At 39.9% G+C, this 25,795-nt stretch overlaps 1 protein-coding gene across 2 annotated transcripts in view; it reads left to right on the top strand.

Annotated features, from left to right (window-relative positions):
* Nucleotides 1–25,795, top strand: part of USP7 (ubiquitin specific peptidase 7) — a 70,133-nt gene that overhangs the window by 19,475 nt on the left and 24,863 nt on the right. Inside the window, exons 2-8 of one of the 2 annotated variants that reach the window (XM_066198548.1) lie at nucleotides 10,576–10,680; nucleotides 11,080–11,112; nucleotides 16,444–16,642; nucleotides 18,036–18,174; nucleotides 18,872–18,960; nucleotides 19,695–19,803; nucleotides 25,460–25,590. In XM_066198548.1, the coding sequence (XP_066054645.1) occupies nucleotides 10,576–10,680; nucleotides 11,080–11,112; nucleotides 16,444–16,642; nucleotides 18,036–18,174; nucleotides 18,872–18,960; nucleotides 19,695–19,803; nucleotides 25,460–25,590 (805 nt within the window). The remainder of the gene's footprint in view (nucleotides 1–10,575; nucleotides 10,681–11,079; nucleotides 11,113–16,443; nucleotides 16,643–18,035; nucleotides 18,175–18,871; nucleotides 18,961–19,694; nucleotides 19,804–25,459; nucleotides 25,591–25,795) is intronic. The other variant, XM_066198549.1, reaches the window with a different exon arrangement.

Raw genomic sequence — 25,795 nt, forward strand, 5'->3', positions numbered from 1 at the left:
TGTGCTAAAAGTCTGGAGAGCAGATTTTGTTTCTTTAGATTACATTCTGGTAATTTAATATGAAGTCCCTTGTGTATTACAAGTAGGAGCAAATCCCGTATCCTCCTCTAGTCATGAAGAAGCCAAAGCAGCACATACAACAGGCTTGATTTATGGTTCTTTTGTATAAACAATATCTTTCTGCTTCCATATTACATTCCAGATTGCTCTAGTACTCAGTGGACTGTGCTAATTAGAGCCTGTAGTAGTTCTTGGTTGCAGAAAATCAGCACCTCAAGAAGAGCTAAAACAGTAGTCAGTTACTGTGCTACTGAGATCATCCAGTTGTGCATCCCAACTGGACAGTGTATGCATCCAGTGGCATGGCAGAGGTCACCACTCTGTGTGTCCTCAGGGACAGTGTTTTTACATTTTTCTGGATTCACCATGGGACTACCAGATCGAGTCTGGAGATGCTTTGGCCTGGGATTTCAGGGCTGCTTTGGTGTAACAGCCACCTCTGCGACACGTTCCGTAGTTATCCTCAAAGGAGTACTTTCTTGTGAGCATATTTGATTTAGACTCCTTTACTTTCCAGCAAAGAAGCCTGGATTTAAGCTTGTTTGTGTTGTCAGGCGAGAAGGAAATACAATTAACTGTGCTTGCCTGCTTTTTCACAGTTTTATGTAGTTTTTAATGTTATTTTCCTGAATCTGATTTATTTGCCTTTCCCTCTTCTCACCAAAGCCTAGTCTAGAACTGCCAGCTACCTGCAACCACTGAGTCAGATTCCATGAACCTGGAATACCTTGTGTGCCTACCCATTTCTCTGCACAGCTGGGAGCATAAGGAAGAAGAGGGAAAGCAAGATCAGTGTTAGCAAATCTCCAGTAATAAAGGAAGACCTTTAAAAGCATCACTGAAAAGAGCAAAAAGAGATGCTGGAAATGTTAGATCCCTAAACGTGAGGGGTTTAGGCACATTGCACAGTTTCTGTGGCTTGGAATGATCTTTTTTGTTAAAAGGTAATTTAAAAGTTGGGGCTAAAGTAGGCGGTTTGTATTTTTTGCTCCTAGTGCCTATAAAATTAATTCCAGTGCAAATCCGTCTTGTTATCCAGTGTTGTTCTCTACTAGAAAATTAAATTTGCTTTTAAACTCCGTCATGGACAGATCAACAATGTTTCAACAGTTTAAAAATCACATCACCATTAGGAAAATACTGTCAAGCTACCTTCCTGTGCTACTGGTATTGGGAGCAAAACTCAGCGTGCTTCAAGGCTGAGTTCAGGAGTGAACAGTGCAATTAGCATGTGCTGTAAGGATGAATCTGGTCTCAAAACAGAGTTACCGAATTTGAAATAGTGATGAATAATATTTTGACTCTGTAGCAAAGTAACTGCGCAGAAGCAGTGTACCTTCAGAGCTAGTTTGGGCAAGTGGTGTGTGTGATCATACCCATGTAAGGCAATGTTTTATGCTACTGGTAAGTGTGCAAAACCTTTTTGCTGCTTAAGCATATTGTGAGTGTTCAGTTCTTGTATTTAATTAAATAGATGTACCCCAAGACTCTCTGAGACTGTGGATTATACTCATCCAAAATGATGCAGAAGCGAGTTCTGAAAAATTTATATATCGGAGTAATAAAAATTGTGCTGATCCAGGTGGTGGAGGTGTGTGCCTTTCTAGACTTCTGCAAGGAAAGAGGGAGGTGCTAAGGGGAGCAGAATCACAAATTCCATAATGTGCTTATATTATTGTCCATATAAACTCATTTGAATTGCTTTTTAATTGTCTGTCTTAAACACACCAAGGACACGTCCAGGCCCTTGCACTGCCCTGACTCCAGCTGAGGGTACATCCTTTTCTTCCCCCTTTCAGAACTTCATTTTTTGTGTGAGTAGTTTTGCAGCCTCTCTAGGGATGCCAGAGCTGGGAGCCTTTGTTGTTGCAGCAGGGAAGGCCATTACTCAGTAGAGCAGTAAAACATAAAGAGGGGTGTGATACTGGAAAAACACATTGTTTAGGGTGTGTTCGGAGGAGGTTGAGGAGGTTGGGACCGAGTGCCCGACCCGCAGCAGAGATGTAATCACACTGCCATCTCTGGAATGTGCAGAGACAAGACGTGACAAGTTGGGGTAGTTGCTTCTGTAGTCTTGCTGCTCTAGATACAGCAAGGAGAAGGCAGTGCAAGTCCAGGAGCTGCTGCCATAATGGCTCGTGACACTTCTGATGTTTTGGCCTTTCCTGATCATGGAAGAAAATAATTTAACTTGTCAACTGTTCTAGTTACTGTTTGTTGAGTGTTACAGGGTAGCCAGAAGCAGTCTTCCTGCCTTTCTTCATGATATGATAGTTTTCTAGATGCATAGCCTAAGCTAAAAGAGCTCTTTGGACTAAGAAAAGGAACTGTGAAAGATTTTTTGGCAGACTGTCTCTTGTCCTGATGACTGCCAAAAGGTTGGGACACTGTATAGTGCATAAAGCCAGGATAATAAGACAGGCAGGTTGGTATCCTTCTGCTAAATAATTTCACTGTACTGAAGGAAAACTCATACCAGGGCTGCTGCCTACCCCAGTTATTAAACACCTGGGGCTTAAAAAGTATTTGAAAGATCCCTTAAAATGTGAAGGCTGCCTATACACACTCTTCACCACGAGCATAAAGTTGTAAATTTGTTGGATAATTATGGGTGTGTTGTTAGTGTCCGAACTGAACTCTGGTTCATGCAGTCTTTCATTTGACACTGAATTATTCATGAAGCAAAGGGTTAAACTGCTGAAAGCAGGTAATTTAGTCACTCTTGGTTTCAGTAAGTTTTTGGGGTGACCTCTTCAATGGCAGCTTCAATTCCCCTGAGGTATTGATAATACCCTAAATGCTTTTTATGTATCAGTAGGAAATTAATCACATTTTAAATGCATTTTAAAGGTTTTATTTTGTCAAGTGCCATCAGACTGCTCCTGTCTTTGAAGATCAGCAGATAAATGAGTTGCTGCAGCAAACTGCTTAGTTATAGAGCAGGTTCTTGGTAGGCTATTTGTTCTCAGCAATTTTTTTATGCACAAAGTTACATTGTACCCCCTGTTTATTTTTGCATGAAGATAACTGTGTCAGTGGGCTGAAGCTTCTGACACTATTTACCTTACAGACTGGTATTGTTCATGCATATTGTTCCGTGTTCAGGGACTTCTAAGAGTGTAACTGCTTTGCTTTATCTAAGAATAGAATAATCATGCAATCTAGTAATACAATTTTGTTCCCATTCATTAGTTCCATTGGCGCAGTTAGGAACCAGTCTGGCCATGCTGTGCTTTGTCAAAGTGTCCTCTTTGGCCGGGCAGACCCAGTGCTGGGAATGAAAGGCAGCAGCAGCAGCATAGTGATTGATCAGTGTAATAAGTGGTGGCTGCAGTGTTGTTATGCTCTGTCTAGTCATTGCTACATCTTCTGTGGGCATGGCAGAGATGAGTCTGCTTCCAGGAAGTTCTCCCATCCCAGTTCTTCATTTGCTGTCTTGTGTAACATCATCTCCTTCTGTGGGAGATTTGCAATTCCCAGTCAATAATGCAATAATGACTTGTTTCAAATGACAATAAGAGAGCAAGAGACTTCCGTAGAATACTGTTTCATTTCTGTTTTGTTTTTTTTTTTTTTTAAAAAAAAAAGATTTGGTGTTGATTACTTGCTCTTTAGTAAATAAATGTCTTCTCTCTTTTGTTTCTAGATGTAATAGAGCACATTTTGAAAGGGTTGAAGATCTCTAAACCCTTTTTCCCTAGCTGGAAGTCTCCTCACTTCCTATGCCCCTAATACCTTTCTCCCTTAGTTTGTAAGCTTGGCTCTGCCTCCTAATACTTCCCTAGAAGCTTTTCCCCCTTAAGACAGTCATTGTCCTTCATAACTTTCTTGTTAAGGTACATGCATTTCTAGATACACCTTTTGGCACTGGATCAAGTAATAAACATGAAGAAAGAAAAGCTGTGAATGAAACCAAAGTAAGTTTTCCCCAGTTTTGCTACTGGGATAATTACCTTTTAACTGCTAAGCCAAATGACATAATATTTACAAGCAGTTATCTACATCTTCATCCATAGGATCACTTCCCTTTCCCCTCTTCCCATTCTTCTGGCCAAAATAATCTCTGTTACTGTTAGATACCTTTGAAATGTTGTAGGTGAATTGCTTTATTTTTGGATGCCTTTTGAAAGGCAGCCACAGTACAGGAATTGCTTGATTCCTCTTCAGATTTTTCATTATAGCAACCTAGGACTGTCTTGGAGAAATGAAACTGTGTAGAATGCTTTTCATTTAATTCCTTTTCTCTTGAGTCCCTTTGTGCAATAAGTGATGTTTGTATTCTAACTGCAGGTAGGGATTAGAGGCCAAATGGTTTCTCTTACTTTGGAAAAACTGAGTTCTTTCAGAGCAAATGAGGGGAAATTTTTCCTCTCAACACTTCTAGTAGTTCAAAGATTGACTACTGTAAATTAATTCCATTCAGATCATGGAGTTGGGAGCTTGTTTGGGTAATTTTGGTATGTGTGGTTGTTTTGGTTTTATTTTTTGGCCTGGGTATTTGGTTTTTTGTTGGTTTGGGTTTTGGTTGTTCTTTTTAAACCCTGCACTCCTGGGAGCCATCCTATTCATCTGGCTTTCAGAGCAATGGTTTCCAGACTTCTGGAGAAGCAAGCTGCTGGAGCCCACAAGTTTTCTTGTGAGCTGTTACAGCCACATAAAAACCAGTTGCATGGGAGTGTCTGCAGCCCCCTTACAGACATGGTCTGGGCAGATTTGCTCCAGAGTTGTGAAGTAACCTGTTGGCATTGTTTCTTCCAGCTCAAGGCAGGTATCTGTTCATCATCTTCTTCATATTTTTCTAACTTTCTTGTTTACTTTTGAGAAGTAATATTCTTGCTTTCTGTTTGAGTCTATTTAGTGTCCTCTTTGCACCACCACGGTTTGGTGACTGCTTTGGAAAGCTTGGCATTTACTGCTTACTTTAGGAATTTCTCATTTCTCAGTTATGTAGTTTGATATGCTGCCCAATGGCTACAATACCAAGGATCAATTTGGTGGTTAAAGAGGTGATATTTATTTTAGCACTTGCAGTCACAGAATGTTTATTCATTATGATTTCTAGCAGTGATGATTTCTTAATTTTTTTTTTTTTTTTTACTTGTGTGCTATTATCCAGGTCAGGCTGGTATTTTGAACTATGCCCTGAAATAAACTTGTAGATGTTGATTTATTTAATATACTGGTACGTTTTAAAAGAATAATTTTTAAAAACTTTTGAAGAGATAATGGTTTGTTCCACAGTAGAAGTTCTGTAGTGAGTGCAGAGGACCATGACTCTGCTGGGCTGCCCCGGGGGGTGTGACAGCTTCAAGTCCTGACACTGAGATGCACAGCTAGACCTGGAGTGTGTGTTGAGCGTGCAGTGGATATCCTTGATGCTGATGTAGATTGACTGCTACAGCATGGACTTTGATCATTTGCATTCTCTGGCTTTATTCTTATCTCCTGCCACCTGATATTTTAGCTCAGTAAGTCCTTTTCCTAGAGTTTACTGCAGGTTCACTCATCCACTGGAATTCACACACACTTGCCTTTATATCTGTATATAGTGTTGTATTTGTATTTAAAAAGAAAAACGCCCTTTTAAAACTTTCATGAAGGCTTTCATTCTGGAATGTATGTCCATTTAGTCCAGCAGAAGAGGAGAAAGTTGTGGCGTTTTCTGCTTTCCCCCGCTAAAAACAAGACCCTGGATGTGAAAGTTCATGGTATTCTCTAAGCTGCTGCCAGCAGTGAACGACTGACTCCCTTCAGGCTGCTGATGCTGCCCTTGGGGTGGCTCCCTGCTCATCTGGGGATGGCTGTGGCACTGCTGCGTGGAGGGCTGTGCAAGCTGTCTTCAGGGACTGCAACAGCCCTCAGTGCCAGTGATTGCCAGCGTGAGGCGGATGTGTGTGATAACTGTAACCAAGTTTTAGTATCGCTATTACTCCTCCGCTGTGGTCGCCTTAACCTCAGAAGGAAACAAACGTTTCATAACCTGCTGGGGACACTGCTTCAGTTTCTCCTCTGTGGCTGCCAGCTCCAAAAGCTAATGACAAACATTATAGATAATCTTTCAGACTTTGACTATGGCTGTGATGTGAGTCATGACTGAAAGCTTAGTAAAGTTACAGCTTGCCGTCATCGTTGTTAAATAGAGGCAGTTTGTGCTGTAGTGGAATTGCTGCGCTTGTGGAGTCATTCTGGAGCTTTGGGCCACACGTGACTGCAAGCACATGTTTATGCTGAGCAACGTGTCCTGCAGCTCAGGGACAGAGCACTCTGCAGTGCTCCTGTCTTAGAACTGGATTTAAGTTATGCCAGAAGTCACGTGAACTTGACAAAATTTTTCCCACTTTCTCATCAGTAGGAAAAAGAAATGGCAGCTTCCTTCCTTGTAGATTTGAATGTTGTGAACAGTAGAACAACAGAGCAATGTATCTTACAGTGACACTTGAGTTCATGTTGTTAAACAGACTGAATCCACCAGAACAGGTTTGTTTTTTTAATATAAGGTTGTTTTTGTTTGTTTGTTTTTGTTTTTTAAATCACTGATGCTATTTTAGTTCTGATTGCTTAATAGTGTGAGTATTTGTATATGATAATACTGAGCTCATAGTCCATAACAAGCAGATTTTTTCATATATATACTTTCTATATGACAAGTTTATAGTTTCAGAGAATTTAGTTTTTTCCCTTCTCCCTCCCACTTTTCCCCTGCAGCAATTGCCACAACCATTTTGCTTTCAGGCTTTCATCTCAACACTTCAGTGAGAGACTTAGTTAATGAGCGATGAGAAGTGTGTATCTGCAGAGTCATTTATATATAATCCAGTAATGTGTCTGTGTAAGGTGGCTGACACTTCTCACCAGCTTCCCAAACTGTGGTGTCACGCTCCAGTTTTATTCCAGTTGCATATCTCAGTGTTTAGACTTATTTCAGCATTCATGATCTTTCAGTAACTAAGGGGAAGCTCTTTTTTGTGCACAAACTCACATTTGTGAGTTTCAATATCTGAAATGTTTCACATTTCAGTATCTGAAATGTCTCTTCTTGGAAGTTGTCTTAACCTCCAAACTCAGAGACCCCTGTAAACTTTTCAGGATGTATTTTTCATTTGTAACACAGTGCCATGGGCAGAGAGAAAATGGTGTGAGATGTTAATTATTTCAGAAGAAATTGTCATCTCTGGTTTTTGTGTTGCCTTCCATTCCTTTTTGTAACGAAAGAATATCTACAAAAGTTTGTGTTGCATTTTGGGGAGGTGGAAAATAAATGCTTACAAAACAGTCTTACAGTGTCTACAACTTTGCTATTGAAAGCTGTATTCACTTAATATTGCAGTAATGTATTTAAAGAGTTAAAAACACTTCTTATTCCTAAAGTCGCTTTGTGATACTTCCTTAATTGATGTGGTTTATGTTAACTTTCAGTTGATTCATAGACAGCATGTCAAATTTATTCCAGGGATATCATTAAAACTGGGTATTGTGATGTGGGAATGGACAGATGACATGACTGGAGTGATGTTGACACACTGTGGTTTATTTAAAGACAGCAGTGTATTAAGTAGTATGTTTGGTAGCAAGGCTTTCCTGGCCAGTGTGGACAGGTATTTTTTCTCTTTCTTAATTCTGTAATGTATAATTTGAAAAAGTCTTTGGCATTGCCTCTGCTTGAGGCAAAGGAAAACATGTTTCTTAATTAAACCTTGGTATGATTTTACAGTTTTTTCCTATGAGCTCTTAAGGACGAGAGAGAAAACCACAAATTACTGGTTTTCAGTGCTCCAGTAGAAAATGCATTTTGTTGTACTGCTTGCTGGTACATCTGTTGAAGAGGGATTGTGTTTTGTTTGTGTAAAGGATTAGTTGAATTTTATTAGCATTTAGAATGTTTCCTTTGTTTACAGTAGCCAAAAGCATTGACTGGTGTTATCTGGTTTCCATATTGAAAGCTGTGTCACAAACTTTGTGTCCATCTATGTCAGGGGCATTCATCATGGTTCATTTGTCTTATCACTGAACAGTATCTCTCGGAAGCTGTCTCTGTTGAAGTTGATTGCTGTTGCTGTGATCTCTAACTCCTCATACTTTCTGAGGATATAGAGCACTATTTCATAGAAAGCTCTTTATTTTCTTCGTTAAGGACAGTTCTTTCCCCATGAAACACGGTGGCAATATTTAAATTCCCTGTTAAGAGATAACATTGGATGTGATTTAGTGAGGAATAGAGCTATTCCTCAGGTGTTCGCTTCAGTTTGTTTCCAGATACTAAGTTGCACTGATAATAACTTTTGGAGGAAAAATAATTTTAAAAAAAATTAGTATCAGTTTATTGTAAACAATTGTTGCATTTTGAGAACATGCTGTATGCTTCTAGAATGCAGTGACCCAGAGGACAGCTTTCTGTTTAGACCAGCACGTGCTGTTGAAAGGTTAAAAAAAACGGGACAGAAGGCAGGATGTTGAAATGAAATTGGAGATCTTTCCTTCTCACTCTTGATTGTTGTCATTTTTCCCGCTCTTAACTTGCAGGAGTTCAAACCTGTCCCCCCGTAGTTTTGTTGTGGTAAATGTTTAACTTGCTGTTCTGCCACAGCATTGCCCGTGCCGATGGCTGCTGAGGGGGCCCCTGAGGCTCCTCCACACCCGAGCCAGTCTTCTGCAAACCTTCCTCTTACGACGTCAAAACTTCAAGTCATACTTGATTTTGCTTTTGTTCTAAAGCTGAGAATTTAGAAAAGCACACGTGTTGCTGTGGGTGCTGCACAGTGTGTGTTTCACAACACCTCTTTCACTGGTACCTCCGTGAGATCTGCTGCACCCTAATAAGTGTCCAAAAGCCGTGTGTGAACATTACGTTTGTGATCTAGGGTAGCTCTAATCCACGAGTAAGTCTCTAACCTGAGCTGTTTCTGTCGTGCTGAGGGCAGAGGTTACTACTTGTGCGGATTTACTAGGAGAGTAAACAATCAAAATAGAAGTGCTGGGTGTGAAAGTATCTTCCTGTGTGCTGTGAATTGGAATGAGGCTGCAAAAGCATGGTATGCTCTGAGGACAGGCAGGACTCCGAAGCACCTGGTGACTGATGCGACTGCACTTCTCCCGTGCCTTATCCTACCTTTGAGACGAGCTCCCTGGCTTTTAAAACACTCGGGAGATGGTCAGTCTGTTGTCACTTGTGTTTGTCTCTTTTGCCCAGGAGAAACTCAGCTGCAATCTGGTAGAAGGCGAGTGTGCAGGCTAGTTGGCAGTTCTTGCAAACAACCGGGCCACCCGGTCTCTGGGCAGCCCGGTCCGTGTGTCCCCAGGTCCGTGTGTCCCCCGGTCCGTGTGTCCCCTGTGCCCGTGTGGAGCCCGGAGCCGGGGGGAGCTCGGCAGGGCCGGTGGCCAGGGCAGCTCTGTCCAGGGTGCTGACGGGCGAGGGCACGGCCCGGCTGCTGTGCTGGAACTGGGATCGTGCTGTGTCCCTTGGGAACGGTTTCCAAGCTGTGGCCCGGGTTACCCTCATCCCTGGCAGCGCACACAGTCAGTAGCTTGTGCGTAGCTTTTGGGTATAAAACTGTTCCTGGTTACACAGATCAGTGACCTTGGGGCTTTTGAGGGGTAGTAGAATAAGTTAATAGCATGAGTTGTATAGCGATGAGAAACTCATCAGACCTTTTAAATTAGAGTGGCTTTTAAGTAGTGCTTGTCCTTGAGATGGTTGCAAGGGCTTATAGGTTTTACAGTTTGATGATGAAACCCAGATTAGTTTATCCAAGAATATATCCACTTTTCTGAAATCATGCTGAAACTATCCACTGGCTTTTGGTGTGGAAGCAATGGAAGGAGGTGTTGTTCAGTTGTTGAAGGGATCAGGAAGGTGCTTGTTCAGTCAAAGCAATGCATCTTGGAAATAGTGGGGTTTCAGTTCATCGACTTGTCCCATATCTCTTGGTTTAGTGGCATTTACATATATAATGGTCACTGGAGCAAAACTTAATGGCAGTGATGGCTAGAAACTGGAAAATGTTCCTTAATCCCAAAAGATTTCCTTTCCAATTTTCCCCAAGTAAGGTTTAAATCTTACCATTACATTTGATTAGAGATTCAGGTTTTTTCTTAAAAAAAAATGTTGAAGATGTCTTAAAGTAACTTTTTCATTTAGAAAATCTGCTATTAGAAACTTGATCTTGTGTAAAATTTTCTTGAATTGTAAGAACACAAGAAAAGGTAAAGAAAATGTTCTTATTTTGTGAGACTTGATTGTGAGATGCTGATTGTAAGGCCATTTGGAACCTTAAAAGTCAGTTTATGTTCTGTGTATGTGTATTCCACATTAATGTGGACCTTTTTCTTCATCCATAAATATTCACCTATATGGGGAATTTCGGGTATCAGTACAGCTGTTAAACTGTAACTTTATTAAATACTGTTCTGTGGAAGTGTACACCATTCATTTGTCTCGTAAACACTCCCTGAGACAAAAAAGTTAATTTCTGATCAATAATTACATTATTAATTTTTACATACTTTGTTTTGTTTTAGCTGGAGATACAGATGATCCTCCAAGAATTACTCAAAATCCTGTCATTAATGGGAATGTAGCGATGGCTGATGGACATAACAACACTGAAGAAGACATGGAAGATGGTAAGTAGATATTTAATAAATATGATTTATGGTTTTTTTGGCTTCTTTAGTTTTATAATTTTGAGGAGAAAATGGTCCATCTCTTATCTTATGTCCTGTGATCTGCAGCTCATTAAAAAATGAATCCCTCTGTAGTTGTGGCTGCTGGCTTTCTGTGAAGGCATCCCTTTGACATAGCTGTACAACAGGATTAGACTTCTGAAGGCTTGGGATTTTTTTTTCTTGTACTCTTTCTAGGTACTCATTTAAAAATTGCTGAAAGTGCTTCTGTCCATTGTTAAGTTTTGTGATACAGCCCTTTAAAGGTGCTGCAGCTGGGCTTTGCTGAATAGTAATTTTATCAGTTATGCAATTCCTTCAGGGTATTTAGAATCCTTATCTGTCCTGCTCTCTTGTCAGGTGGCAGCTGTGCTCTGGTTTTGTCTTTGTGTGGTAAGTCAGTGGTAACTATTCTGTTGAAGAACATCTTTTGCTCTCAGTTCTGATGCCTAATTTTACTCGCAAAAGGAAATAAAAATGATGTGTTAATGTCCTGTTAATAAAAGGAGACGTGTTTTTGAAGTCTTTTTCTTGGTCCATTAAATGAAGATAAGGGTGTCCATTTCATTGCAGAAGATCAAATAATCATAACTCTGGGTATATTTTAAAAAGAGTAGCAAGTTTCTAAATCTGTTAGGTTTTGTGAGGAAAATGTGCAATGATATTTCTTTTCTTAGGAAAGGATATGGGCAGGGGCTGCTCATTTTGAAGAATGAAGTAAAATTGAGTTGGGAGAAGGGAAACATCATATGAGTGGGATTTGTTCTATTTCCCATGCTGTCTTGTGAGAGTACATTTAGGACTAGGCTTAAACATTTAGTTAGATTTGTGCAAAAACGTTGAGATTTTTTTTTTTTTTTTCAGAAAAATCGGAGTTTGAGGTTAAAGGTCAAAAAAGTGCTTACTTTCATGTGTTCAAGGAACATAGAATACTGATAAAAAATAGTAATGTTCCATGAAGGGAACAGGGCTTAAATTCAGAACAAGAGCCATCTCATTGTTGAATCACCTCTAGATCATTGGCAAAGATAAAGTTTTCTATGACTAGAGTCTTGCAATGAAAGAAAAATTTAGTTTTCTTAGCCTGTGAATTTTATTTGTGTGATTACCTAATCTCATTCAGATGGTTTTGGTTTGTTGCTCAGAGCAAATAGGTGAGACTGAAACAGGGAATCCTGTTCTTACCAAAAGCTTTTATAAAAGATGTTAAATGTCTGTCAGGCCATGATATTTAGAGGGTGACAAAAGAAGAAAGACCACATGGATTGGCACCAACTGGCTAGAACAGGTCTGTTTAAGTTCTGTTCTTGGCAGGGATGTTTATATGTAGAAAGCCTGATCATGTTTGCTGTTGGTACAACCATACATAACGCACTGGTGAATTAGAAAACTCCTTTGTCCACTAGTTGGTCTGTATATACTTGTACAAATGAGCCAAAATGGGGACTTAAACTGCAGAAATAGCTGATGAAAGCCAGGCTATATCAGATATTCACCTCTTCATTCAGAATGACACTGACCCTTTAATCACAAAACTACTGTGAGCCTGTTTTGTGTCAATTCCCAGCTGTTTGGCTCCTCTCAGAACTGGATATTGAAGGTGTTGCACCAGGGAGAAGTATCTGACAGGAGGCTTGTGAAAGCTTCTCATGCCTTTATGGACTTCCAGCCTGGTCTGGAGCTTGGGCCACTCTGCAGTGGGACATCCTTCAGGGTTCCAGTGTGATTATTAAGCAATACTGTTAAGAGTTCCTCATTATCACATTTGAATAAGGAGTGTCTGGCTACATGTTGGTGCTGCTACAGCTGTGCATTGACACAGATAGAAAAGAGTGTTATTGCAAAATGTTGGAGTTGCAAAAACATTCCTGAAGACTTGCATCACATAAGTGGATGATGCCTCTTTTCCAAGTCTTGTAAATCAGCTTAGTTGCTTGCTGTTGCATTATTTACACATCAGTGCAATTGCTCTCTTGCTGTTTGTGCTCTTGCTAACCTGGTTTGCAGCATGATGTGCATGGGTAATAGGCAGCTCTGAGATTCCAAAGACAGGGAGAATGGGAGAGACGGGTTTCTCTGATAAACATGCAGTTTTCCTTTGCTGTTACTCATAGCAAGAGGCATCAATCTGAGCTGATACAGAATGCACGAGGAGAACTTAGATACCTCTTCAGTGAAATTAAGGAGTTTAATGGTTCCTGTGAGAGAGGTGAACAGTAAGATGAAAGCTTGGTGCTTCCAACTGGATCATAGAAATCAGCTTTCTGGTGATTTTCTGAGTTCAAGAAACTTTTGAGGTGATTTTGTTCTTCCAGCTTAGCACATAAAGAAATGACTGATAAGATTGGGGTAAAAAAAGTGCAGCTCTCATCCCCTTTGCTAGGCAACAGGCTGCAGGCATTGTGAGGCACAGGGAACGGGAGCAGCAGTGGACCAGCAGCAGGACTTTCAGATAAGGCTGTGTTCTCTCAAGCGCTGTGACCAGTACCTGTTGCTGCTCTGTGTGAAGTCTGAGCAATTAAAAAGAACCTGCTGAAGGGTTGTGCTGTGCTTTGTATGGAGAATGACTTAAATGAACCAGACTTTAAAAGCTGGAATAGCAGCCTCTGCAAATAAAGGAAAAAGTAATACAAACAAGGCTCTGATCAAAACTTGTTTGCAAGTGCATCAGTATTCAAAGCAACACATAGAATAAATTCTCTTAGAAGTTAAAGTTCAAACAGAAGGTCCCTAGCTGAACATAAACTCACAGCTTTGCCATTACCTCCTGAAGTCTCATTTCTGTGAAGAATTGCAGAGGCAAGAAGGTTTCAGAAGCATCAGTCTTAGCTGTATGCTGGTATTGCATGCTGTATTTGGATCATTATTAAAATATTCATAGAATATTCAGCCAGTTTCTCCATTAATAATTCAGGTTCAGAATATTTTAATAACTCCAGTGCACTTTCAAGGTAGCAACATTTACTAAGAGAATAAAGAAGTCTGCTTTTCCCAAAAGTATCAACATTTAAATAAGTGTTTCATCCTTAAAATGGATCATATTCAGTATTTGGATCTCTGATTAGAAGGATCTTTTTTCTATTAAGATGCTGAATGTGACATTCATCACATCAATGAAAAAATGTTTTCCACACAGCAAAGACAGTCCATTGCATGTAATTTCTGCAGGTATTGTCAGCTGGATCAGTCCTTTTTACCTTGTGTTCAGTTTGTAGTTCTGGGATTTATAAAAGTCTCACTTGCCAGTCACTACTAAATTATCCTGCTGCCAATTGCAGTCTTTAACTGGCATCTGGAGGACATGTTCATGATGGCAAGAAAGGCTTTATTTATTGATATACTCAAAATAATTGTCACGTTGCTGTGTAAACTTCTTTTTCTAATAAAATTCATCCTTTAATCCATTTTATTTGCTAAGAAAAAAATGGGCTTACTGGAAAGAAAGAAAGGTTGTTATTTTTAAAGAAACTTCTATTTTAGTGTTGACCTGTGTTACAAGGCTGCATTTTTATGGAGCAGTTACTAGTGCTTGCTCAAATATTTTACAGAGAAGAGTTCCCATTCCCTGGTGAGCTCTCATGCATAGGCTTTCCTGAAAAGAAATCAAGAAATACAGGCAAACTTTCTCTGAAGCATCTGCAGATGCTGCGTGGGCTGCATTTTTTAGCTGACACTGTAGCAGCACTGCTGCATCCTTGTGCTGAAGTGCACTGAAAGCTGCATCAAAGGAGGCGGAAAGCAAACTTGGCTCGTTTTTCAGCAGCTCACACTGAGCCCAGAAGCACTGATATCGTGATTGTGAGTAGGGAGGTGGCCTCGAGTTGGTTTGAGGTACACGTGATGCCAGACTGATTTTAAATTGTTCAGTTACAGATTTGTTTTATCCTGGCTGCAAATCAAGTTAGAGCTCCCCTGTCTGCAGCCTGTCAGGTTCTTGGTTATAGATGATCAGCTCTTTACTCTGTCAGCGGGCAGTGAGTAGTGAAACTGGGAAGAGCATAGAGCATTTTTTATGTAGGTGTGAGACTGCTAGTTAGCTGCACTTCCAGGCAGGGAAAAAGGAGAAGGTAATCCTTTGAACTCTTGTGTTATTGAGGAAGCTGACAGCACAGGGCAACACGAAGGTCTTTGCAGGAGTAGAGGGGACAGGAAGCAGGTTTGGGCTGTAGTACCTTCAAGAGACAATTGGAATGCTCAGGGCTCTCAGGCCATACACAAAAAAATCCTCTGTGTTGCAGTTCAGGAGTAGGACAACTGCTTGAAAAGTGCTTCACAAGGGCAAAGAATGAAATCTGTCATAGCTCCCTGGCAGTTGTGGATAGAACTTGGTAATTTTCTGTATGAAATGTATAATCTTTACCCTGTTGCATGTTGTAATCAAGAGTGTTCCATTTTTTAAGTAGGGTAGCAATCAGGACTCACCTGTGTTTAGGAAAAATGATTCAACACTGTCTCTGGTGCTGTGCCAGGCTGAGTAAACCACTGCTGTCCAGTATGGCAGGAACACAGTTTGTTGTACTGTGTGCATTGTCACAATTTCACAATCTGGTTTCTGACTCCGTGCTGTTGTCCCTCAGTGCTCTTTGATTTCAATGGGGTGTCGCAGCATTTATGACACACCTTCAGCTGCGATTGAATTGGGTGTCACTGCATGTGTGACACACCTCCAGCTGTGCATCCCCCGTGGGTGCAGTGAGAACAGCAGGGTGACCATGGGTGCTGCCTGCTGCCCTGTTTGCTAGTCCAACCTCCTTACAGCCAGGAGGATTCCGTGTTACACAGGTGTCAGACTGGAGCCATGGAGGCGGAGGAGAGTGTCTTGTGCATCCCTGGCCTGTAGAGTTGTTGGGATAAGTTGCAGGTTTTTCCTCCCTGAGTGGAATACGGGGCGTGTCACAGTAAGGAGAGCCTGGCCTTGCGCCTTGCTGAAGCTGTCACAGTCTCTCCAGCACCCTGTTATAGCTGTGTACTACAGAAGCAGAACAGATTGTGGTAGGTGAAGAGCTGGGTATGTGGGAAGAAGGCAAAATTACTTTAATTGTATGTGTCAAAATAAGCTCTTTGAAAAAAAGAACTCATTTAATTTTGTGCTAGACCACTAAAAATCTAGTCTTTGCATAGCACAAAGAAAAGAAGACCCTACTCTTGAGCTAATTTTCAGCAAATTGATACAATTTTATAAAAATCCCAACAACCAACCTATGGCATTCATCTGTTTTAAAATACACTATTGCAAGCCAAAACCAACTAAATGGTGGCATGATATCAACAGAGCATTTGAAGAGATTGTGAAATTCCTTTGTGCCTCTGGGTTCATGCAGGGAAGTGACTTAAGCTGGGCTGTGGAGATGCTGCACAACAAGAAGAGTTAGAGTGGGCTGTGATTTAGTTGTAGAGCATTTGATGTCTCTGTCTTACTGCACCTGCTGCTTTAGAAGAAACTGGAGTGGTAACAAATCCTGCTGTTAAAGAAGCATTTAAGGAAATCGTGTACAAAAGGAGTGCGTCTTGCAGTGCCCTGTTTGCCTGAATGGAGTTGCAGTGTTTTTCAAAAAGAAAAAATTGAAACGTCAGTAATTAGGTAGTTCACTGTCCCAGTGGGATGGGGATGTTTGTTGCTTCCCACATCCCACTACATGAAACATGCTCAGGTTACACGATGTTGGTCATTTTGGAATGAAGAAGGTGAGGTGTTTCAAACAATGGGGTGTGTGTGTGTTACAGATACAAGTTGGCGATCAGAAGCAACATTTCAGTTTACAGTGGAACGCTTCAACAGGTTGAGTGAGTCAGTGCTCAGCCCTCCCTGCTTCGTACGGAATTTGCCATGGAAGATCATGGTAATGCCACGGCTCTACCCGGACAGACCACACCAAAAAAGCGTAGGATTCTTCCTTCAGTGCAATGCTGAATCTGATTCCACGTAAGAGCCTTTTAATTATTGTACAAGTCCTCACTTGATACTGGTTAATCTATTGCGAGAAATACAAACATCTACTAAAAAACTCTTCTCCTTGCTTTCTGCAGGAGGAAAGAATTCTTGCGAGGGTTTGAGCGCCCTTTACCCCCCACCTTTCTAAATCTCGAAGCATGAGAATAATCCCCTTTAGGATGAGCTAAAATCAGCTTGTGTGACTAGAAGTTTGTGGTAGAAATTAGATATATGCTTGCTGAAGAAGTCCTTGACTGACAGTTTTCTTGGCATGGAAAGAGTTCTGGGTTTATTTCAAATGAAAGTGGAGCTTCTCTAACCATGCTAAGCTATAAATGGTGCCCTGTGAAGCATGTGAACAGGTAACTGCTACCAGTGCGGGCAGAGCAGGACATGAATCCTCTCCTTAAATGGAGTTCATCACTCATCCAGCAGGATCTGAACATGTGTCTGTTCTTGGAGTCCTGCATGCAAATCAGCATTGACTACCTTTGACCACTTTTGTAAATAATACAAAAATTTTAAAAGATAACTGCAAACTTCCGGGCCATTCCTGTTGCTTATCCAGGAGTGCAGATCTCTCAGGTCTCCTTCCAATAGGGTAACTCCATTCTGGCACTGAATCTCACAAAGCTTGTTGTTTACTCTGAATAATATGTTGCACTTCCTCATAATTTTTATAGTATAGAGGTGAGTGCTCAGGGCAGAATGTAAACAAAAAGTTGTAAGTGTATTAACAAGTCACAGGACATGTGATTCACATCCAAGTGTTTACAGAAGAAGGATAACGTGATCTTCAGAAGTACCAACCAAGGTGCAGCTGGTGGAGCTGAGCAAGCAGTGCCACTGCATGAGGCAGTGACAGGACCTTGTCTGAGCTGTGTCCAGACTGATTGCCGTGCACAAGTTAGGGTGGTTTTGAACACCAGTGGTCATGAGGAAATGCTGCTGAGACAGTTAGTGTTAGGGAGTTTATCTTGTGGGAGGGAGGGTAGAAGCTCCTTATCCTTTCCTCACCAGAGGCTGAGATCTCCCACTCCATAGACACCAAGAGCACTTGAAGTTGGCCCATCCTTGTGCAGTGGGGCAGATCAGGACTAACTCACCTGGGAGAGCCGTCAGCTTCTTAAACCAACCTGCAAGTCACTGACACACTTTCCTGTCAACACTGCTGCCGTAAGAAAATCTCAATTTCAGGTTCATAATGCGGCTTCAGAAAGCCCCAGAGGTTCATGCCCTCAATAGCAATTAACATCTAGTAAGGAAAAAGAAATCCGGTGTGAGAAAGTAATGTACCAACAATCCCTAACAAAAAAAAAATTATGTAACCACTATAAAAAGCTTGGTTTTGAAAGAGTTTCAAGTGTTTCTTCTGTATTTATAGGTCATGGTCCTGTCATGCACAAGCAGTTCTCAAGATAATAAACTACAAGGATGATGAAAAATCATTCAGTCGTCGTATTAGTCACTTGTTCTTTCATAAGGAGAATGACTGGGGCTTTTCTAACTTCATGGCCTGGAGTGTAAGTAATTGGACATGTATTAATCTATTGCTAGGTAGGATTCTGTGCCTGTACTCCTGCATAGTGACATGCTGATAGCAAAGGGATTTTTCCCCCAAGCTGTTATTTTTTTCTATCTTTGCTGTAGATTTTTTCTCAATTTCTTACTCTATTAATTTGGTTTTTGTAGAGTGCTTCTACTTATGTTGTAATTTAAATACCCCCTCCTTATTTTCTGCCTGAATGCTTGTGTTTTGTTATCACCATGTGATAGTGAATGACATTCTGAAGCAACATAAATTTGCTTGCATTTCCATATGTTCTATGTGTATATGTACATGTATATTTAATGCCCTGATAATAGTACTAAGGTTTCTCTTGAATTGTGACAACTTTTGAAGCATTTGCAAAGGTTTTGGAATATTGTCCAGAAGAAGCAGAATATTTGATTACCAACTCTTACATCATTGAAAGCTGAAAACCTACTGCAAAGTCTTAAAAGGAAGGAACAAGTTTCCTGCACTGAGACACTAAAAAAGAATTCCAATGTAGTAAGCTGAAAAACAACTGTTTTGCTGTTCTTCAGTTCTCCTTCTTCAGTTTTTTACTACTGATAGCTCGGACTTGGACATTAGAAAGTGATGTCTAGCTGGATGCTTCACTGCAGTCACGTTGCATGTTCCACTTCTCATCTTCCTGTGTCATTTGTGTTTTACAGGAGGTTACTGATCCTGAGAAAGGCTTTATAGAAGAGGACAAAGTTACTTTTGAAGTCTATGTTCAAGCAGATGCTCCACACGGAGTGGCGTATGTATCATTGATTTAAAACAAAGCAATATTAAAGATTCTTCATTCTAATTGGGATCATTAATTAATTTTTGGTTGGGATCATTCAAGTATTCTGTGTTACTGCCTTTTGTAGCTTCCATCAGACATTCTCACTTTGCCATTGCTAGTTGATGAATTCTCACATGGCAATATTTTCATAGTCACATAGAGATTTTGTATAGCTTAAATTTCTGTTTGCATCAGTCAGCAAAATGTTGTGGAGCCTCAGCTTCTTTGTGAGTTGATTTGTGATTTAACACCTCTGCAGTTCTGGCCTGAGCATTTGTGGTGTGCGAGCTGATGGGGTTTCAGGTGCAGCCAAGTGGCTCTGCTGTCTCACTTGCCTTGGTTTACAGTTGTTGTGAAACCGCTTCATCTCAGTTGTTCTCCTTCATGGCACTTGTAAACAACAGGGTGGTACAGAGGTGCAGACTTGCCCTTTAAAGCACTGCTCTGAACTCCAGGACACTCTCATAGGACATCATTTTCCTGCCATATAGAACATATTAAAAAAAAAAAAAAGTCATAAAATCACTAAGCATTTAATTGCAAAGACTGTTGTTACTGGCAGGCAGCAGTGAAATGTAGTTTATTTGAACCTTCAGTAGCAGTGGAGAGTAGCTGATACCTACCAGCAGCACTGCCTTAGAACAAACACTCTTTATTGCTGGAATACAGAACTTTCTTGTTTTTAACTACGAACTATTTTCTAGGTGGGATTCAAAGAAGCACACAGGATATGTTGGCTTAAAGAACCAGGGAGCAACCTGTTACATGAACAGTTTGTTACAGACTTTATTTTTCACAAATCAGCTACGAAAGGTAAGTAATACATGGAAGAATATGAGATTATAACATTGGCTGTTTAAATCAGCATTTATAAATGCTTCAAAGCAGACCTTTGTGATCCTTTTGCCTCCTTTATCCTTTCAGAGGAGTTGTGACTTATGTGGTGATGCGCGTCTTACTGCAGGCAGAGAACAGGAAACTGCCTTTTGTAGTTTGTGGAACACAAGCTTTTGTCTTTTTTGTAGCAGGCAGAGCACCTGGAGAAGACCTGAGCTTAGGGGTATTTCTCTGACTGTATTATTTGTTAATATTGCTAGGAATTGCTGGGGGCGGGCAAGATAAAAGATGGAAGCAATTTCCCTTTTCTGAAACAGTTAAAATAAGGAATTATGGCTTCTCAGCCCATAAACAATGCACAAAGACACACGTTTGCTCCATCTTGAAATTCCTATTATGCAGCAGAATTTTTTGTTATTATGGTTGCCATCCTTGTAGTGATGGAAAGCATTGTATTTTCAGTAGTTTAAACAATGTCACTTTATATTTCCTTTAGTAGTATTTTTTTTTCTTTACTGTAGATGTTATTTCTTTGCTGGAAAGAACTTCTTTAAATACCTTTTAAATAAATATCTCATCTAAAGCCAATATAAAGTACACTAGATAATGTATAATTTTTAAAATGTTGCAGTACCCTTACTGGGATTAAAACCAGAAGTGATGACTTGATATTGGAGGTGGCTATTTAGAAGAGGGGATGTACTTGGAGAAGGAAAACAACTTGACACTATTCAGTGTATTGGAGTTTCCTATTGATCCTAATTCATCCTTCTGTGCATTTCTGCACTTACTGTCTGTCTCTTGATGAAAAGGGAGTGTTTTAACTTGGGCTTTTTTTATGTAGACCAGTGGTTGCAGTTCAGTTAAGCTTCCTTTTCCCTTTTTAATGTACCTGCGTTCCGCTGTCTTTAATTTCCCACCATCTTACTATTTATATCCCTGTGGCCTGTAAGTGTCCCAGTTGGCATTTCTTTTTTCTCTTTGCAATGTGCTGTTTACTCTGAAGTGCTGCAAAAAAAAAATAATGCCTCAAACTCCAGTAGAATGTAACTGAGATCTTCCCAATGCTATGGACAGCAAACTCGACTTGTTTTACATGATGCACCTGTTCTTTTTTTGCAGGGTGTGTAATTTACTCATTCAGTTTATCACTCATTATAATGCCTGTTCTTTTTGCTCAGCACTCAATGTTTGTGCATTTTATGTTTTTGGACAACTTCACTTTGCTCTTGAGAGAAAAAAGCGTTTTTGTGATAAGCTCCATCTAATGCAGTTGAGTAGTTTGTTCAAGAGTGTCTTGTAGTCACAAAATCAATATGTACCATGAAGTAGTGAAGAAGTTCTTTTTGTGATACAGATTGTTTCAACTGAACTTATCTTGCCAGCCGTTCCCTGCACTTCTTCGCCAGCTCCAAGATAAAAGCACTTTTAGCATCTCTTAATATCTGGCTAGTGACCACATGAGAAAACTTAATTTACTAGAGGTGGTAGCTGCAGCTTCCTTTATGGAAATGTTCCTGGACATCAGCTGGAATGTTCAATTCCTTGCTCATTCCTCAGGCTTTCAGAGCTCCCCCCAAAACAGAACAGATGATAGCGGCAGTTTTAGACCCATTTTAGCACCCATTTGCCATTGGTACAGATCAGGAAGAATCAGTTGTTGCCTTGTCTGAAAAAAGTATTTTTTACATTTTTGTTTTTACTTTGACCAAACCTGTTCCTCTTAAACCAAAGTAAAATAAAACGTGCAATATCCTTGGTTTGCTTTTCACCGTTTCCATAATTTCAGTGAACCAACCTTCCTTGGAAGAAATCATGATTTCTGTTGCTGTTACTTAGAGCTTTGTTCAGAGAGAAGCTGCTGTCAGGAGCAGAGCTGGGGAAGCAATGAACAATAGCAAAGGCAGGCACGTACCTCTGGAAAGTCAGGCCCTGGGGAAGCGTGGGTGAGGATTGATGGAGAGGTCCTTTCTTCTCTGCTCTGCTTCCAGATAACAGATGGGAGGTTCTGGGCTGTTTGAAAGGAGACCTCCTTTTTAAGCAACAAGAGGTGGCGTCAGTGGTAGGGAATAAAGGAACTTGCACATTAAAGCATATTGTTATTTGTTGTTTGTGACTGATAAATATGTGCTTAACTACAGTCCAGTAGGCAAGGGGCAGTGGACACTTCCCAGTGGGTCCAGGTTTGACCCTGGGCTGTGTTATCTGAGCTGTCCCAGAATTTTCCCAGTGCCTGCAGCCTGGCAGTGCTTGTGGCTGCATTCAGTCCATTTTGGAACTTTTTGCTGGTTCCCTTGCAAAAGTCCCTACAACTCATTAGAACATTACCAAATGTTTATAGAAATGCATTAAAATAATAAATACTGGTCCATTTCTCCCTGATCTGGCTCTCTTCAAGTTTTCCAATATATTTTACCTAACCTTGGAATTTCATGCACAGTATTTGTTTCCCTTCTTTAAGTAATTCCTGGCTTTAGGCTGAGTGTTCAAAGTTACCTATATCATTCTATTATTATATAAATATCTACAGTTTTTCTCATATCTGTCAGTATGCCTGTACATGTCCCTATCCCTCTTTGTTTTAGTTTAGTGAGGGAACTTCTCAGGTGCTAAATAAGAAACCCTGCTTTTTCACGTGGATCAGAAGGCCTCACTCCTTTATCTTGAGGTCAAGCTTTCAGAATTTCAGAGAGGGTAAGGCAAAACAAATAAAGATTTGAAGAGGATAATATTTAAAAACTGGTAGTGTGGAGAAAAACTTAGAGAAATGAGCTCCAATATTACCTAAATACAAAAACAGAATGAAGAGCCAAGAAAGGCTGTGTTAAATGTCTGCTTTGTCATAACATATGTAGAATTTCCAAGGAAATAAAACTGGTGTTTTTATTCAATGACAGCTGGAATGTAGTAATTATAAGTAAATTGTAAATTATTATTTGAATATAACTTGAGAGATATAGGAAGGGAATTAATCGTCCAGATGGTATATGAGAAAAGCATTTTTAAGAACAGGAACTAAAGGCAAAGGACTTGATTTTGATTAATTATCAAGGTATTCTGAACTCCAGTTTATGCATTTTTGATGGAAGAGTCAATCACAAGGTTGATTTTTAGCCTGCTGTAGGTTTAGCATTTTAATATTTATTTTTTTGAATGTATCAGCACTGACTATATTTGCATTTTTTCATGACTTGATTTTCACGCCTTGTTTCTATTTGTTTAAACATAGCAACTATCTATATATTTGGTTTTTAAAAAGCATTTATAAGATGTTCAAAAAAGTTAATAGGGGCTAATGATAGAGTTTTGGAAGATTTGAGACTTGGTCGTTCAGCTACTTCTGTTTCTACCTTTAGCTAGTGACACCCAGTCTTAAAAAGGTTCATAAACCAGGTACAGGAAGAGGTTTGAAGTTGACTCTTCAAGGCGCTGACTTGTTCTGGTGTTGATATTTTAAAGCAAGAAATAACTTTTGCTTGTGAAATTGAAGGTGTAAGTCTACCTAGTGATATTTGGAGTTTGCCCAGATTGACCTGGTTAACTGGGATTCTGCATTTAGTTGATAAAAATAAAGCAGTTGGGAATTATTTGCTTTATTAGCTTATTTGAATTGTTCTGATATTGAATGTTCTGAGCTTTGGAAGGAAATTTTCATAATCAGGGCGGTCCAGCTTTGCATTAGGATGTATGGAGAGGTGGTGGGATCTCCATTCCTGGAGATGCTCAGAACTTAACTGGATCTGATCCTGAGAAACTGGACCCAAGTCTGAACTTGGCACCTCTGTGGGCAGAAACAGAACAGAACCTACAGAGTTCTCTTCCTGACTGCATCACTATAAACTCTTGAAGCAGTGCTTAACACATTACAAAAGTTGAAGGTTTATTGAGTTTCAACAATTAAAACCTGTTGCCAGTGATAAAATTAAAGATGCAGTTTTCTTCAATTTATTAAATTTTTAGAAGCAGTTTAGGCAAATCTCAAAGTGGAGCAAAAGAAGACCTTTTTTTGTTGTCATTAGGGTGAGGTTGGGCTATTGTTCTTAAAATTACCCTAACAAAGACTTCTGTTGACTGTCCTTCATAAAAAAGTTGTTGATAAATTTCAGCTTATTTTTATCAATGTTTCCTTTTTATATGTGTAACTACTACTAATGGTGTAGTTGGAACTACACCATTGTAAAAGTTGGAGAAGTAAATTTTGGAAGTTACTTGTATTCGTGATTCTGTTTTAGGTCATCTCTATTAACTGGTAACTTCTGAAAATTAAAAATTTTAAGGGTACCATCATGTGAATTATCATATTACTTTGTAATTGTATGATTAATCATTGTTTTTCTGTCAGACTATCAGGGATTTGCTTTCTTAATGAAATTGTTTCTCTTCATCTTACTGTAGCTATTCTGATGATATTCTTTATTCTTGGAAGTATTTCTGTTTGCTGTACTTATGGAAAATGTAGTGGATCCTCAGAACTGTAATAGAAAACTGGTCTGTCAGCATTTTAGGCACTTCTTTTGTTGTTATTCTTTCTTATTTTGTCTTTTGCCACGCCCTTGTATTGTTTTTGTGTCAGTGTTGTCATTACCTGGTGCCTGTCCCCTGTGGTTCCCATGGCTGTGCACTGGGCTGTCCTGGAGCAGTGACTGGGCTTGCCCAGCAGTTCCAGCTGAGGTGCTGCCCTTGCTCTGTGTGTAGGAACTGCAGTCCAGGCTGAGTTAGATGTGCTGCACACCTTGGGAATTCTGGCTAATGCCCAGACTGAGGGAGAGTCACTGAGGTCCACTTCAGCACTTCACTCACAGAAATGGATCATTCCCTATTGTTTCACAGGCAGAAATTCAGTCTTTTTTAGTTTCACTTGTTGCCTAATCTCCTTCCAGGGTTGTCTGTTTCTTTTTACATTTACGCTTCTTGAATGAACATCCCCCTTTTGTTTGCTTTTCCTTTCCCCTAGATGTATTGATGTACACTTTTTAAAAAGTAAATCTCATTTCAGTGACTGTTGAACTCTCCTAATCCCTGTTTGGTCTATTTGTGTAATTTCTTTGTTCCCAATCCTTCCCAGATCAGTATAATCAGTGAATTGAATTGTTAAGCTGTTTATTTGCTGGACAGCGATGACGTTAAGTCAGAATGAATGAATCGGGAGCTCTCAGAGCTTCCTCTGACACCTTTCTCCATGTGGACCATTTCTGTTTTCGTTCACTTGTTGTCCTCTATGGTTTTCATGTGGTTGCTTTTTCACAAAACTAGTTATTTTCAGAACTCTCTAGTACTGACTGGTATATCTGGTCCTACTGTAATGATTGCACAGACATACCGGGCATGAAAGGTATTTGTAGGTCTTCAATGCTTTAGTGCATTTACTGTTCTAGGCTGGAATAAGGGAACTATTGAGATAAAATAACCATGAATGGAATCTGTTGTTCACATCTTTCTAACCAGTGTGCTCTAAGAAGAGTTGGTCCAGACAATTAATGTTTTTACACTACAGTACAAGATTTTTTTCAGACTATATTGAAGTGTTGATTAAATTGAGCTCTATGAAGGAAGTCACTGAAGAGGAAAGAATGCATTAAACAGGATGAGCAATGAACTTTTCTGATACTAATTGAACTAAATGCTTTTTCAGGCTGTGTACATGATGCCCACAGAAGGAGATGATTCATCCAAAAGTGTTCCTTTAGCATTGCAAAGGGTATTTTATGAGCTACAACATAGTGACAAACCAGTTGGAACTAAAAAGTTAACCAAATCATTTGGGTAAGTTTCAGAAACTTGGACTATTTATTGGACTTGGGCTTCATAAAGCTTTTCTTTAAAAAGATTCTATTTTAATAAGGTTACTTCTAGAGAGGTGCAGAGAAGTGGTAATATAACATGGTGTTAATTGTTAACTTTCTGTAGTCTACTTGTAGTCTATGGGTTTTTATTTGTAGCCAGTACTAAAGTCAGCTGATACAAAAGT

Source organism: Chamaea fasciata, unplaced genomic scaffold (genome assembly GCF_029207755.1).
Source record: "Chamaea fasciata isolate MVZ Bird 193981 ecotype frontalis unplaced genomic scaffold, bChaFas1.0.hap1 SCAF_16, whole genome shotgun sequence".
Taxonomy (NCBI): domain Eukaryota; kingdom Metazoa; phylum Chordata; class Aves; order Passeriformes; family Sylviidae; genus Chamaea; species Chamaea fasciata.